At 38.1% G+C, this 16561-nt stretch overlaps 1 protein-coding gene across 1 annotated transcript in view; it reads left to right on the top strand.

Annotated features, from left to right (window-relative positions):
• Positions 1-6171: 6171 nt before the first annotated feature.
• The window catches only part of LOC129774900 (protein sax-3-like), a 379654-nt gene continuing 369264 nt past the window's right edge, over positions 6172-16561 (top strand). Inside the window, exon 1 of the mRNA XM_055778957.1 lies at positions 6172-7705. Within this exon, the coding sequence (XP_055634932.1) occupies positions 7573-7705 (133 nt within the window). The 5' untranslated portion in view covers positions 6172-7572. The remainder of the gene's footprint in view (positions 7706-16561) is intronic.

Genomic DNA, 16561 nt, shown 5'->3' with positions numbered 1-16561 from the left:
TTCGTCAGTGCGTGTGAAGGTAAACCCATGAAAAATCGGCAATTTTTGTCTTTTTTTAATGCAAACGTTAGGAAGGCAATCTGACATACCGGTTAGAGACATCTTAGCTAGTCGCGACCTCAATCTACTTTACCAATTTCTCAAATGAATTGATATCACTGTTTGATTCCTTCCCTCCTCATCAAACTGAACTATCCCACTAGCTCCATCCTAGTCCTAAATCCTAATCCGGTCCAATCAATCTAGTGTAATATTTAGTTATTATTAAATTGTTAGTCCTAATTATATAGAAATTAAGTTCCATTTTAAGGTGAAATTTGACTCTCTAAACGTCAATTAATAAGTAATTGAGTCTGATTAATAAGCGTTTTTAGGTGAAAAAAAATTACTAGTACACGTTGAATAAATTTTATTTGTCAAAAAGTGTTAAATATTCGTCTTCGGTCAAACAGTGTATGAGCACCATAAAATCGAGCATCGGACACAGTTGATATAATCTTTGTTGTGATGTTAATAGCACAACAGCCCGAAGTTTCTTGTTGCAAGTAGAGCTTGTATGGATGGAAAGAAGTCAGAACTCCGACCGTGAGTCGATCTTCATCGCTGATGATTGTTGCGTGGACGTAGAATTCCATACTGTTTGTATAGGCTGACTAGCTGACCTGGCAAACTTCGTCCCGCCCAAAATTTATTTTTCGTTATCACATCCACGTTTTCTTACTAAGCGCTGTTCATGGGTCCAATCGCAGAGTTGTTCATGGCAGAAATTAAAAATATTGAGAAGACACAGCTATCGTTTAGGGATAATCTTTCTAGACTTATCGGAATAAGTCATGCAGCTGTGTCGTGTTGCGTGGAACTCGTCGGGAGATTCAATCACTGGGCTACGAATCTTCAAAGCGTCAAAAGTTCATTGCCCATGCTTTTACGACTGACGTGACGCGATATACATCGCGATATTGTAGACAAGTATGGAAAAGTTAATTCGCTCATTTCTACACACCTGATTAAAAATCACTCTTGTATCTGCTTGGAATAATCATGGCGAAAAGAATGCAGCAAGCAATCGTGAGATTGCACGATGAATCATTCTTCATTCTCCGACCATTTTTATTCGGGACTGAGAGCGAACATAATAAAACAAAGAGTGGAAAACAACATTCAATGAATGAATACTCCTTTGAAAGGATCGCACGAAACAAAATAACGAGTGAGTCAAAATAGACTCAATCTGCGTGTATGTATGATTTAGTTTCCCTTGTACTCTTTTCCGTGTCAGCATTCAAGTGCACATGAATCTACCTTCCCATATGACTTGCGGTCATATGGTCTTTTACGTTGGCTTAGATCGTTTTATACTAGAAACAAAAAAATGTCATTGCAATAGTGCACGGGAAACAAATCGATTTCAACTATCTACCTGTGTTTTACTGCAGCGATCGAAACTGCAATGATTGCTATTTGAGTGAAAAACGAATGATTTTAAAGAGACACTTGCAGGCTCAAGCAAAAGCTCCCAATTTGATTCTCTCACCATCTAACGTCCTTCCGAGAGGCAAATGAGGGAAAACAAAATTCTATGAGAATAGATGAGCGGAACATATTGGGGTACAAACTGAAAATCGAAAATCGAACGCATCGTGAATATTGTCCAATTATTTCATGGCGGATTGATGAAATTTTTGCGTCAATCGACTTCGGCACTCCATAACAATTTTCTATATTGAATAAAATAATATATTTCATGAAACTAACTATCGAACAATTGAAAAATCTCAACCCCTATCCTATCGGAAATATCCATTTCTGATTGGTCGAAATTGACGACACATGCGACGGTTCCCTAACAGAGACATCAAAACCAAGCTGCCTGGAGAAAATCGGCATAGCAAATACACAGTGTTTGCCAAATGATCCACTCATTGAAAAAATCGCTTTCGTTCGTTCAAATATGATCTTTCAGGAAACATTTCCCCCAGCGGTATTCTATTATTGTTATGTGCTGCAAATCACGACACAAAAGAGAACGAGACAACTCTGCATCGGCTCGCACTTCATTGCACACCAGCATGCAAGCAAAGTTATCATATACGCTTTCAGTGCAGAAAGCTTATTTTCTTCTTTGCCTCTAACATATGCATACTGACCTCTCCATGCATCTTGAAACAGCAGGATCATACGGACAACGCAAAGCGAAAGATTCATATTCAGCTAATGTAGCAGATCCTGATTTTTAAGTCTCAGAGAGTGCAAACTATATGATTATTTAGCTCGATAGAGGCTAAGGGAAGGGTAGTCAGATTATATTTTCCATTCTTAACGCCTCTATCCCTTGAAATGTGTATATTCATATAGACCGCATAGTTTTACTAGCAACACCGCTCCAGTTAGAAGCAAAAACTCTCGCGTTTTATCTCTTTTCCCATTCGCTGCTCGCCGCAAATGGTGACGTAATAATGACGTAATTTTTCTTGTATCATTTATTGCTTTACACTTGTCTGTGCAGTGGGTTTCGCTATAGTAAAATGAGACGATATATGCGGTTCAAACTTGTATGCAGGCTTCGAAAATAGTGTGCCATGTTTGATACAACTCGAATATGCAAACAACAGTCTTCGTTCCTCTCTTAGTTTAATCACTAAATGTTACAAAAGTGATTGCTGACATTCATACAAGTATCTGAATGATCCTCTCATATTTGGTTATATGTTCGTGAGAGTTTACTTGCATGACACATTGTGTATCATTTGATTTTGATCGAAATCCAAACACTGCAAATACATGAAAGTAGTGGGAGATTTTGTTCCCACCGAAATGTGTTCCCTAACAGAATCATCAGAACCAAGCTTCCTGGTGGGAATTGACATTGCAAATACATGAAAGTAGGGGGAGCATTTGTTTCCACCGAAATGTGTTCCCTAACAGAGACATCAAAACCAAAGTGCCCAATATTGCAAGTCGGGGGTATTTTTATATTGCAAGTAAGGTGAGTGATACGATTAATTGCACCAAATAACATTTAAATTTGGATCTTTAATGTTGGTTGCTTCTGTCTGTTATGTTGTGTTCATTTTCACCTAAAGAAAGTTCATACGGCGAGAACAATTGGAAAAGTTAAGAAATATTCGAAAAAGTGATTTCCCATATGCTCTACATATAGTATTAGGTATTATTAGTCCAATTAAAATTAGCATTGGGTTTAAAAAAACACTCAGAAGGTAAAAATCATAAAAGAAAGTTACCTTTTCCATTTCAAATATGTTTTCTCTATATTAAAGTAACATGTTTTTATTGATAATTGTGTTCGGTATTGATAATTATCTTATATTACATTGGTGAGCTTTGTTACCTTTTAGGAATATAGTAGTTTTAAGAACATAAATAAATTAGTTATATTATATAAATAAATAAATATCTGTAGGTTTAAGTTAGAATGTAAAATATTAGAATTACTCTAGGACATAAGTTAGCTTTAATCACACGCACACACATATACACACCAAATACACAAACCTGGAGTTGAGCGATATACCATAAAACTACAATAGCTGAAATACACATGTATAAGTTTCGAGAAGAGACATACGACATAAAAACTTGGGGAAAAGGAAAGCACTAATGGGTCTATAATAAAAGCTCTTTATCCAAAGCACAATGGTAATAGAAAAGTGTCCATACTTTTCTAATTCAAATTAAATTGAAAGCACTTGGAAACTGCAGTTCATACAGAGCGGACCGAAAAATTAGGTAAAGAGCATTTGATAATAGAAGAATTAGATCCAATGGTAAATAGTGCTTTGCTATCCCAAACAGGACCCAATAATATCGGCATCAATTCAAATAGATCGGCATCAATTCAAATAGATCGGCAACAATTGGTGTCATCGCTAAGCCAGCGGTCAACGAGAGACTTGAAGTTGAGTCGCCAACTCGTTGGAAACTCTACGCGCAACATAGCTCTGGTACCCAGCTTGCGACGACGGTCGCCAACAACGTCACATGTGTCCTTCGCTCGACTCTTGGCGGCCGGCCTCCACACACTCCACACGAACACGAACACTGTTAGTTAATAAAAATTGGAGAGAAAGAAAAATCTAGTGTGTATTCAATTGCCAACTGATCCCTTGATTTGTGCACGGATGTGAAATAAGCCGATCTTGAGCCTCCGCGTTTCAAGCTCGAGCTAGCCATCGAAAAAAGGTCTTGAGAGCCCACCCTCAATGGTCCCCGCGGCTTAGACCAGGGATCGAGGGCATTTGGGATTAGCCCTTCTGGTGGATCTATTGAGAGAGAGGTAACAGCTTTTTTTTATTTCATCCATACAGAACACAGGAGGTATTTAGCCTAGGATTACAGAAGGCGGGTTTGTCATTTCTCGTGTCACTTCGACATCTTCTATCTGATACGAACCATCCAACGACTGTTTATCATCCTTCTGTCCACATCATCTGGTAAACACTGGTGAAGTGAACAAACAATACCCAACAACCAAACAAAACGGCCCTTTTCAGGGCCACAAAATCATTATCAAAGTGTTTAACGATGTTATTTTTCAAACATATCCAAAATCAACTGAAAGCCTAACGGAATCCTACGACAACTAAGCGGTCGTGTCTCGGACACAACCCTCTTGTGACTTTTTTTCCGTTCAAATCAAGAATGAACTTTGCGAAGATGATAGGTGAATGTTTTCTGTCTCAAATAAATTGGGGCATAAACGGATAATAGAAGGGTGAGTTTTATCTGTGAATGAGTGTTGTTGAACGAATGTCGATGCCCATACCTGATTGTAGATGTGGTTGCATGTTCAAAAGTAAATCAATATTATTAGGAAAGTTGTGATTCAACATCTAATATATCGAGGATGACGTTTGAGCGTAATAATATTGAATTGGAACTCAAAAACAACATTTAGGCAACATTTACTCAAAGTTCGTATGCTTCGAACTTGAATTATACGGTAAATATACGTGTATTGAGAGTAAAGAACTCGGCTTTTTATTTCAATTCTATTGCAGACGGGTTTCCAACACAGACAAGTATTCAACAACAGAATGCATAAATTTGTAATAATTCTTATTTGAACCGAGACTTAGGATACCAGCTCGTCTCAGAAAACATTTAACTTCTGGTAGGATGAGTACATGTTCACTACATATTATCCAGACATGGAAGTCTGCAGTCACCGACTCGTCGTAACACAGGAAGCATACTCGTCCGAGAGTGTCTCCGGAAGAAACGAAATTTCGCTTTTTTTCCTGCTGAAGTCAACTGTCGTACGGGGGCAAAAAGTGTCAACACCACCACCAGCAGCAGCAATTCGATCGCAGACAAGACACATTCCGCTTACTATCCCCATGCCATCCACCCATCGAAAGTCGTCGAGAGATCTGCGGTCCTTGATGCTGCTCTGAAGCTGCTCTCTTGGTTCCATCTTGATTCCCTCACTTAAGAACCGCACACTTCAGCACACCAGCGCGTTATCGTACCTTCTGTTTGTTTTCCCGTTTCACTCCGACTATGGTCGACAGCTAACGACAGGAAAATTCTCCGATGTTTGCTGATTCATTTTAGCGCGCTGATGGTAAACAAACTTTCCACCTATCCCTTTTTTTTTTGTTAAACGTGCATCGCCCCGTGCATCATTTGGAATTTTCTATTGAATTCGCAGGAACAGATTTTTTCCTAGCAGTGGAAAATTCGAATGATAATAATAAAAAAGAAAAAGAAAAAGAAAGTATAACAGTTAGAGCTACGAAATCTTTGGCAGTAACACCCACACACTTGGATAAACACCCCTCGCGCCACCTTACCGCTATAGCAGAATTCATCTGCCTAGCGGCACGGCTTAGAGGGACACAAAACAAACCGCGCTTTTCTTCCGTCTGGTCAGAGCTCGTCATTTCATTCGCCGGTTCACCTGGGCCATCCGGAGCTCGTGTTGCTGTGTTAGTGAAAGCGCCAGCATCGTCCTGTCGTCCCGTCGGTAAATCATGGAAAATCCTTCGCTGCCGAGCGAGGGGTCCATCGCGAGCCGGCAGCGCTAACTGCGCAGAATCGCGCCGTCGTGGCTCGTGACTGAATTCGGTAGGCCTGGTGAATGGAATAAACATCCTTGTGCGTCCTGGCAGGAAGCAAAATACCTTCAGATGAACTCTCCTCTGAACCCGAGACAGCTGGCATTCGGTTTGGTGCGGTTCGGCGATTTCGGTTGGAGTAATTCCCCCCGGATCCAGACCGTTCGAATAGTGTCAGTTAGGCAGTCGAGTCGAGCGATTCGTTCCGGAACCAGCAGCGATCTTCCCGATTCAGCAGCAAAAACGCGCCCGTGTGCGTTTGTGGATATTTTTGGAGTAAGGCATTGCTTTTTTTTTGTGTGTGCTCTGTTTGTGCGGGCAGCCCAGGTGAGGAGGTGATTAATGGGCGAGTTCCATATCGGTGTGTGGTCGAGGACAGGTGGTTGGCAACATTGACAGCTCATCCCGGGGTGAGCCGTGCTTTATTAGCGCGATCCAGGTTCAATATTTTTTTCGTTCGCTGTCGATAATCGCGAGTGAGTGAGCTTCGCACCCAGCTGCTGGGAAATGCCGAAAAAAGAACACGATTCTTAAAGTGAAAGTTAAAGCGAGCGTGAAACCGTGCGATGATCTAGGGAAAAATAAGTGAGCTGCAGAAATGGAAAGAAAAACAACAACAAGCGGGAAGGATGCGAGGTGAAAATGATGGCGAGCGGTCGAAGGGTAAATCATTAGCCGTAAGAGCCAAGCATGTCACCCTTTTGAAGATGTGATTCAAACGTTGCGAGGGTGAAACGTGTTGACGAATTCTGATTGTTGTTTACCTTTGTACCAGTCTCTGTGTGTCGGTCGGGAGCGGGAAATCGTGAATGCTTTTTTTTCTCTCGAGGAAAAGTACCGACGGAAAATCTAAAGAATACTGACAATGGCAGGAAGTGAATAATAAAATCACCCTTCGAGGAACAGGAGGATTTTCGCGAATAGATGTGTTTAGTTGAATATGACCGGAGCAAGTTATTATTACAAAAATGATGATTGAGTGTGGAAACTGTGGAAATTTGATTAATTCAATGTGATTTGCAGCAGCCAACCAACCGACCCGCAAAAAAACAAAAAAAAAAGAAGGAAAACGTCCTTTACAATAATGGGATGGTGAATGTTATGCGAAAGGACGCAGTGTGGAAGTAGAACGTGATCCTGTTGCGAAGAGAAGAAAATTAATGATATTACACTGTTGAATAGAAGAGTGGCGCGGCAGTGGTATTTCGTGGAAGAAAGCAACGCCGAGGATGTGGATTCGCTGGTAGCCTTGAAGCAGGAGAATGGAAATTACACAGTGATTATCGTCAAGTTTTGTTCATTCTTCTGCCCGAGGACGCTTTTTTCCCAGCGCGCGGTGAAAATGTGCGTAACGGACGTGAATTGTTTCACTAAATGCGGAGCCGAATTGTTAAACTGCTGTTATTTTTAGCCAGCACAATAAAGTTCTCAGCGTGGAGGGAAAAAACTTCACGAAGAAAAATCGATTCACGAAAAAAAACTTTGTGTGAACCTGATGAATATGGATAAGTTTTTGGTCAGCGCTGGAGTCCGGGCGGATTCGAGCGGACGAGTCGAGCCTAGAACTGGCCGATGGTTTGCGCTCGCAGCCATTTTCCAGCTGCTGCTGGCAACGCATAGTATTGAAGGTAATTAAATATTTGATAAGTGAATAGTATGCGGACGTAAACACAAAGTTCCCCTCAAGCGGGATGAGCTCGTAGTTTGTTGGATGATGGTCGTTATGCAGGATGAAGCAGCGTCGTTCCGTCCAGCTTTATTTATATTTTACCATGGAGAATATTTGTAATAACATGTCTCTGCGCTTGTTAACTGTCCTTTATTTGATGAAAGAATATTACGCGAGTATGAACACAAAGCAATTTTGTTTTCGGAATTTTTCATAATTTGGACGAATTATCTTATGGTTGATCTTCCTATGCCTTGAAGTATTTTTCAAATCTAATTATTATCTTTAAACATCCATCAAAAACTTAATTGGATATACAGGTCGGACTCGATTATATACATACTCGATTGAATGTGATTCGATTATATACAATTTTGGACTCGATTATATACAGTTTGAAAAAGAATATTAGAAGTTGGGTGTTCAACTCTTATAGTTTATAACTCTGTTTTATAACTCTGTCATTGTTGAAATTCGAACATATGCGTAGAAGGATTTTTTTTTTCATCAAATATGATTGTCTATCACCTCCTGATAGAATCTGGATAAATTATTTTGTATCATGTGAGAAAGGTGTTTTCTCGACTTTAAGGGGATGAATCAATATTCTTTTATATTAAAAAAAGGAAAAGTAAACGCATGAAAAACGAATAAATTTTTTTTCTTGACTCAATTTTATACAGTGAAAAGAAATCCGAAACAGTATATAATCGAATTCGCCCTGCACAGAAATGACAGAAATCGTTATACGATCTATGGGATATTTTGCGTGAATTTTATCTCATTGATTTATTAATTTAGGCTCACTAGCATTTTAGCTGTAACAGAGCCGGGTTTTAATCGTGTACATGTTACATGTTTTATTTTTAGGGGTAAGAGTATTTCGTATGTTCTCCCATTGTTCAGTTAGACCAGACAGCGGAGACAGTTGATATGATCATTTTTGTGTTATTGATAGCACAACAGCCCGATGTTCCTTTAAGAGCAGAGCAGTTTCAAGCAAAGCTTGTATGGATGAATCGATCTCTATTCGACTGTGGATCGATCTGCATAGCTGATGATTTTTGCGTGGACGTAGTTATTCTATAACAACACAAAGATGGTCAATTGAGGGGCCTGAGTTTTGAACACACGTTCGATCGCTTAGTAAGCGAACGACCAATGAGGCCGATGATATAGTAAACGCGAAGCGAAGCGTTGCGGAAAAGCGAATTGAACAAACGCGAATTACAACGCGAACTATGACATAGTGAAAGCGTTTGCACGCGCGTTCTTGATTTAAACATTGATCGTAGGGGCTTGTTTGTGTTGTTGTTGTTTTTTATTCGCAGTGTTCGAAAAGGATTCGTCGGACGAGGAATATTTTGCCTCTCCGGCACTATTGATTTTATTTTTAATAAGGAACGGAAATACGCTGTGCATCCCATCAACCGGAATAGACGAACTCCTTTCCGAAGGTATCTCGGAGACTTTTCCACCCTTTTTAGCAGCATCCGCTGAAAAGTAAATACACTGTTTGGATGAGCCATAAAATATTTTTATTTACAACTTACAAGTAACATCTTCTCCCAGCTCAGTGGAAACTTCTCTCCACAGCTTTTCCACAACCGATTTGTTACGATAAAGTTTCGTTGTTTTATCCCACAAGGGCTTCTTCGCAAACACGGAATAAATTAAAATTTCCGCATCGATTTCCATTTCCGAACACTGTCAGCAAAACAAAACAAACAAAACACTGCCCAGTCGAAGCACCTCTAGCGTTTACACGCGTCAAAACACAACTCGAACTGCTCCGCCACGTCTGACGGCCTGTTCGCAACGCTTCGCGTCGCGTTCGTTATATCAGGTAGACGCGATTCGCATACATTTTCATCAAAAGTGCTTTGACGCAAGCAGACGCAAACGCGTTCGCTCTCGCAAACGCATTCACTATGTCATCAGCCTGAGGCTACGAAGACTGCTATTTTGCGTGAATTGTGCTACATAAAAATAAACCCATTTTGATATTCTTGCACACAGGTAGCAAACTTTTGTAATGTTGCAAGTTTAGTTTGAAGGCCACAAATTGCTACCTTATGTTTCATATTTTCTCGTCTTTGCATTCCATAAAACTTCAAAAAAATGACTACTTTTCGAAAAGGACCATTCGTCATTTTTACATTTTACTCATTCTACGGTTAATAGCATGGCGAACCGATTACTCGCAGACGTCTCGAGGTTAGAAGGGTGATATATTTTCACCATGAAGAGGAGGGTAGAAAAATTGGATAATATTTATGATCACAAACGGAGAGCTTTGCGAAAAATACAATCGAGATCAATCCAGATCTATCCAAGATGTCGCATGGCCAAACATGCTCTATGTCGTGATAATCTTGGCCGCAAATGCATAGGTTGTTGTCGGCAAGGTTGATTCGAAAGGGCAGCGCGGCTAACGAACAGTGATTGGCCATGAATTTGGAGTAGGTGTGAATATAGTCTCGACTCAAGTCCAGACTTTTGAACCAAGGTCTGTGGTTAACCTTAGGAATATATTATCCAATGTAATGAATCCTTAAGCGATGTATTTTTTTAGGTGTTGTGTACAGCGCGGACTCGATTACACATTATCAATGTCAAAAAAATATTGATTTTAATTTTTTTTTCTGAAAGAGCAATAAATTATCTGTATTTTGATACTAAAGTTTGTATTGTAACTTGAACCAATCCCGAAATACAACTGTTTTGTTATTCCGGATTCTAAATGTATCAATCATCAATCAACAGAACGAAGGGAAACATCATGAGAAAAGTTGGCTTCGTCTTCTTATTGATTTTATTCATCAACCTTACTCAAGCAGCAACACAATAAAGTAATATAAGGTACGTTTCAGAGTTCTTTATTGTGCTTCGATATAACGATATAACAATTCGATACAACGTACAATTTTGAAAGTGAAATGTACGTTATATCGAAGTTACCCTGTATAATCGAATCAAAAAAAAATTTTTTATTCGTTTTTTTTGCAAGTATTTTTCTTTTTTTTTTTTGAATATAAAAGAGGAATTTGATTTTTGATTCATCCCCTTAAAGTCAGAAAATACCTTTATCACATGAAAAAAAAATTATCCAGATTCTCTCAGAGGGTGATAAACGATCATATTTGATGGAAAAAATCCTTCTACGCATATGTTCGAATTTCAACAATGACAGAGTTATAGAACTTTTTTTTTGTTTCGGACTCCGTTGCCTCGAACTGGCTCTACATTACAAAGTACGCTATAGAAGACGATTCTGTTGCTTTCATTTGAAAGATGAGAAAATTTGATACAGGATATATTAGTGGAACATCTAAATTAATGGATTTTAATAACATTTTGGAAGTGAAAAACTTAAAAGTTAGTAATTGTTAATGTATTATTATTAATGTCATCCTGATTATTTTTTTTATTAAACTGGATTGTTTGTATCAATGAAATTGAAGCTCTCTAATCGCTCTACAATTTGTTCTTTGACATCCAACTTCTATCTATCCTCATTTGGCTGCAATATCGATATAATTAATTCTTGGTGAAAATTCAAGCAAAATCTTCAAAAATCACGACTGAATTAGTCACTTAAATTACACCTTAACGTTGAAAGGCTACATTTCTTCTTGAAATAAATCATATTTGAAACATAAAAAAAAATGTTTCAAACTGTATATAATCGAGTCCAAAATTGTATATAATCGAATCACATATACTCGAGTTTGTATATTATCGAGTCTGTATATAATCGAGTCCGACCTGTATTAGGAAGTACCAATTTTTGGAATTCAAATTTCAAAGTTTGATTAAAGTAGAGAAGCTTCATTACTTCAATGATTTGTCGAGAAGAAACTGTTCTCTGTGTATATTGTTATTTATTCTTCGAAAATATCTTGCTAGTAATTCTTTCGAATTAGAAATTTATAATTATTTATAGACGTTACGTTGCAGTATGTTCAATAAAGCCATCTTGTCCATTGCCGATTCGATAAACTCCATGGTTCCAGTTCTAGAAGCCCCCAATGTACCATACATCACCTGACTGCCGCCGCCGTGTTTTACTGTGGGAACCAAATGCTGAATCTGGAGCACCGATCCTGGTTTCCTTCACACCATCTGTCCTCTATCCGATTCAAAGAATTTGGTTTTCATCTCATCCGTATAAAGGACCTTGTTCCAGAGCTTCTTAGGTCTGTTAACATATGCCTCAGCAAACTGTAGTCGTTTTTTCATATTCACCTTTGAGATGGAAGACTCTTTTCGCGGCCAACACGACCTCTCAGATTGTTCCTGTATGCTACACAGTTTCAGTGTCTGTGCTGACAGGTCTTCCAAATGGTGTCGGCTACTTCGGTAGTCAATTTAGCAATGTTTGTTTTAGGGTTCTTTCGAAATGTTCGCACAATTACAGGATACGTTTGTGTCTTCTACTCTGGAGATGGTTCCATGGTTCCTTCCGAGTATAGCTGCTATTTTCTGCAATGTTTTTCCACGACAATTCATACTTATCATCATTGTACGCGTAACAATATCTATTTCTTTCCTCTAACTTACCATTTCAAAAATCAATAAAAAACATAAACCAACACTGCTCAAACAGTGGTTAAGTGTTGACACCAACCACTGACGAAAAAAAGTACGCTAATTCGCAAACATCTTACTTACAAGGCTAATTTGTTCGGAGATATTTAAGGTGTACACTCAATTTTGCGATGCTTGGAATAGAGATTGTTTTCAATTTTTAGGAATAAACAATTAGCAGAAAACTTTTCGTGGAATTTTATTGCACGTACATCTAGTTAAATGTGTGATTAATTAAAATGCATCAAAAGAATCAATGTATTCAAAATATTTTGTAACAAAAAATGAAACATTTGTACACTCAATTTTGCGATTGACTGTATGTCGTTATCTGTTAAAATTCTGATGTTAGATCCAGAGTGACGAATAGTTATCCAAACCAGCAGAAGCGTGTTGTATGAAGTACAGTAGACCAATGTTCAGATAATGCGAGAGCCATGATCAAAACAAAAGTGCAAGCTCAATTCATTTTGTTGCTCTTGATTTTAAAGATTCAAGGTGAGAACATAACTTGTTGGTTGGGTTATCATCGGTTGTCCCAGTGTTCGCATCAATTCATTTTGCAAATAGTATTGTTTGGTCTGGTACGATGTTCTTCTCAGATGTAGATTTTGTTAAACTAGTTGGAAATTATGCTTCTAAAGGTAGACAAGCTTTTTTTTTTCCAATTTATTTATTCGTAAGGCTCAATCGTAATAGCTTCAATGAGCCGATGCGCCTATGCGCGAGTATAGGAAGTTTAATGGAAGGTTTATTGTCTACCCACCGTGAACTAAGACAGTTATTAGGTATGCTATGAAGGTCCTCACGTTAGTATTAGTAAATAGCGTGCAAAACAGCGTGCATTTTGGGAGGAATTCTAAACAAAATTTTAATTCACTTTGTCTCCGAGTTCAATTTTGTGAAAAAAAAAATACAGAAAAACGGGTTTATATCAACAAAATTCACAAATTTATCAGTGGTTCTGAACACAGCACTGCACGCCATTATATACGCGTGAGTAATTTTCGCGTACGATACAAAAAACCTGTAGTCACACGTTGAACTCAAATATCGATACATGCATAAGTGAATCATGAGAGAGAGAAACAAATTCTTTTTGGGGGAAGTCACCTCAGTCACCTGCAATGAAATTCATATGACAGGAAAGAATGAAATCAGATAGTCGAGTCGTAGAGTGGGATAGTAACTAAACGCCCGAATGACTGTTGAGCCATATTGACGGAGAAACTGCTGGAAAAAGCCAAAACTCATTTCCAATGGAATACGAAGGCGAATTTCTTCATAGTCTCCTGATTATCCTCAGTTGAATATGGCTTTGCCATGCTTTGAAGTGTAAGCCGTTCCCGTTATTGGTTCATGCGATAGAGATATGCATTTAGATTGTATTCGTATGAATTCGACGTAAATCGGATCATTAGAACTTGAGATATCGTGTTCACCGGGTTGAACAAAAAAAAAAACTAGTTGAGAAAAACGCGTTGGAAGTTAATTGTTATGGTCGTACTAGATTAGACAGTGCCTCACTAAAATGATTATAAATAATAAATGTAAATAATGGGATTTTCGAAGAGCCCTTTCTAGGGGCTCTTGCCAAAATTCTGAAATATGGATTTTTCTTTAATTTCTAGACTAGAATACTGCCTTAAGGCATTCTATTCATTTGGGATTTTTAAAGCCTCGAACCACATTTCATGTGTTCATAATTGGTTTACACTGTTAAAGAAATTTTCCACCATCGATTCATTTCCGAAGTTATATCAATTAGTTTTATTTTAATGTTAATTTTACTAAAATTAGTGTATACAACAGAAAACAATGTATGTTTTCAAATCGCCTAAAATCGAAATTTTGTATTGTAAATCGGGATCATGTGGTTTCATTGCGTAACCATTTATTATTTAAGATGTTTTATTCTGGTACGGATGTTTTTGAGTTGAAAAAATGAAGTCTAATTCATTATGCTTTGAAAGTGGGACTTCAAAGTTCAATTGATGTGGAGAAGCGCTATAATGAAGTCGATGGCTAATCAAGTAAAAATCACTATAACACTCTCTTCAAAAAGATTTGTAAAAGCGTGTTTTCTTCGACTTTTGGTATTTCTCCTTCTTTTGTTTTCTAGACTCTAAACTATGAAACTTCTTTCGCCTCTAGACCATTCAGGATTGTCGTAAAAAAGGCTGTATTTGTCACATTCACCCGAAAAACATACCCGAATAAAATTCGCCCTAGTGTAACATTTACTCGTGTAACATTTACCCGAATGTAAATTCCTACAAATAAGATTATGAGTTTTGCGAATCTCTTGCTGATAAATATAATAAAATCGAAACAAAATGAGAGAGCAACAAAAATACGAAGTGAAATGCATAATTGTCACGAGAAAATTTTAAATGATGCTGGAGACATCGATGGGTCATTTTTAAAAATTACTGTAGGCACAATTAACATGCCGTCGTCTTTCCTTTCCTTATTGCTTTTTAAGGCTAAGGATCATTCAGAAATGAACGCGAGCTATTAAGTATTCCGAAAATTAAGCAGATAATTTTAACAAAAAAATTGCAAAGCACAAATGCCTTCAAAATGTGAAAAGAAAAACAATGGCACTTACGTATTAACACCACCGCAGTGAAAATTTTGTTATGAATTTGTTTTGTCTAATGAGATGTATTCTGAGGTCAATGTAATTAGGGATTGTTAACTGGTTTTACCGTTACCGGTTTACCGGTTACCGGTAATACCGGATCATTTTTCATTACCAAATTACCGGTAATCTTACAATCGATAACCGGCAATTTCGGTAACTTTCACTTTTACACCATAAATAATATTTGCTTTTATGCCGCTTTGAAATATTACTCGAGAATCAAATTAAGATCGAAACAACTCGAAACAATCAAAAACAACTGGCAGTGTTGCACCGATTCTAGGGCCTCCGAGCTTTAATTCAAAAATCACTCCTCGATCTGAATACGAGAAACAGGATAAGCTTCATCGATGAAGAACTGACAGCGATGAAGGAGTTGGTAAATGTCCTCGAACCATTTCTGGTCGCTGTTGAATTGCTTTTCCGGAAGAACTGCATCCTTTATGAAGCTGACGTCGGTTTGCAATTTCTGTTAGAACAGCTATCTGAGCAACCATCAGAAACTTCGAAGGAGCTGCTTGAAGCCCTCATTGAAAGGATTACAGAAAAATGTTTCGTATATGCAGATTTGTTCGCGTATACACCCAAACTAGCGTTGACAGAAAACATTTCATCTTCGGCAGAAATAATGCTTTTTCGTGTGCTGAAGGGTCAAATGAGCAAATAATGAGCTGTTTTAAAAGCTTAAAAATGTTTGTATATATGGGAGCAGACATCTTTTTCTTTTTTCTTCTTCACCTCTTTTTGGATTGTACAAAAAAAAGTCCATACGATGTCAACGGGGATCGAACCAAGGCCAGATGAAAACCAAGGACCTCGCTATCCACATAGCTACTGGTGCTGTTGTATAAATGTGTGATAACATTACACCTTATTATAAAGTTATTGAAAGTTGAAGTTGGAAAGTGTTTTCTAAGAATAAAAGAAGGGCATAAACGAGAATCAATATATTTTTTTGTCTGTGCCGTGTATTTGGCAAACTACACGAAAAGCTTTAACACTTGCTTATTTGCAATGTGTCTCCTGTTTAGCTTGCTCAAATTGATCTTATATAGAAATAGCATATATGTTATACTATTGGAGAGTAGCGTATTTTTTGTTATTTTTAGATTCATTTAACTCCTTGCCGCACGATTTAATTTCCAACAGCACGGCTCAAACACGAGTACATCGATTCGTTTCGATACTCTGCTGGGCGTGTATATCTTACTTATGTTCGAAGCAGTCCCGCATCATTATATGCCTTATGCTATGTATCCATTCCACATCGAGTGATGTTCGATGTTGTACGTTCTGGCACAGTCTGATCGCCACGAGTGTGGTTCGACGTTATACGTGAAGGGGTTGATGTAATAAATCTAGATGCCAAAACATGTGCTAAAAATAATTTTGGGTGCATGAATAATCATTCTGTTCGTGGTCATGACACAATTAATGATGACTACGGTGTCTTCTATCAAACGTCACGGACTGCATTGATCATACAGGCATTTGAAATCGTTCGTGACCTGATGAAATTTGACAATGATGGTATTGATTCAGTAGCTGTACAACAGGAGGGAAAAAATCCACTGGAAG

This window comes from Toxorhynchites rutilus, chromosome 3, assembly GCF_029784135.1.
Source record: "Toxorhynchites rutilus septentrionalis strain SRP chromosome 3, ASM2978413v1, whole genome shotgun sequence".
Classification (NCBI taxonomy): Eukaryota; Metazoa; Arthropoda; class Insecta; order Diptera; family Culicidae; genus Toxorhynchites; species Toxorhynchites rutilus.
The sequence above is the reverse complement of the archived record's forward strand: the minus strand, read 5'-3'. Positions and strand labels throughout refer to the sequence as shown.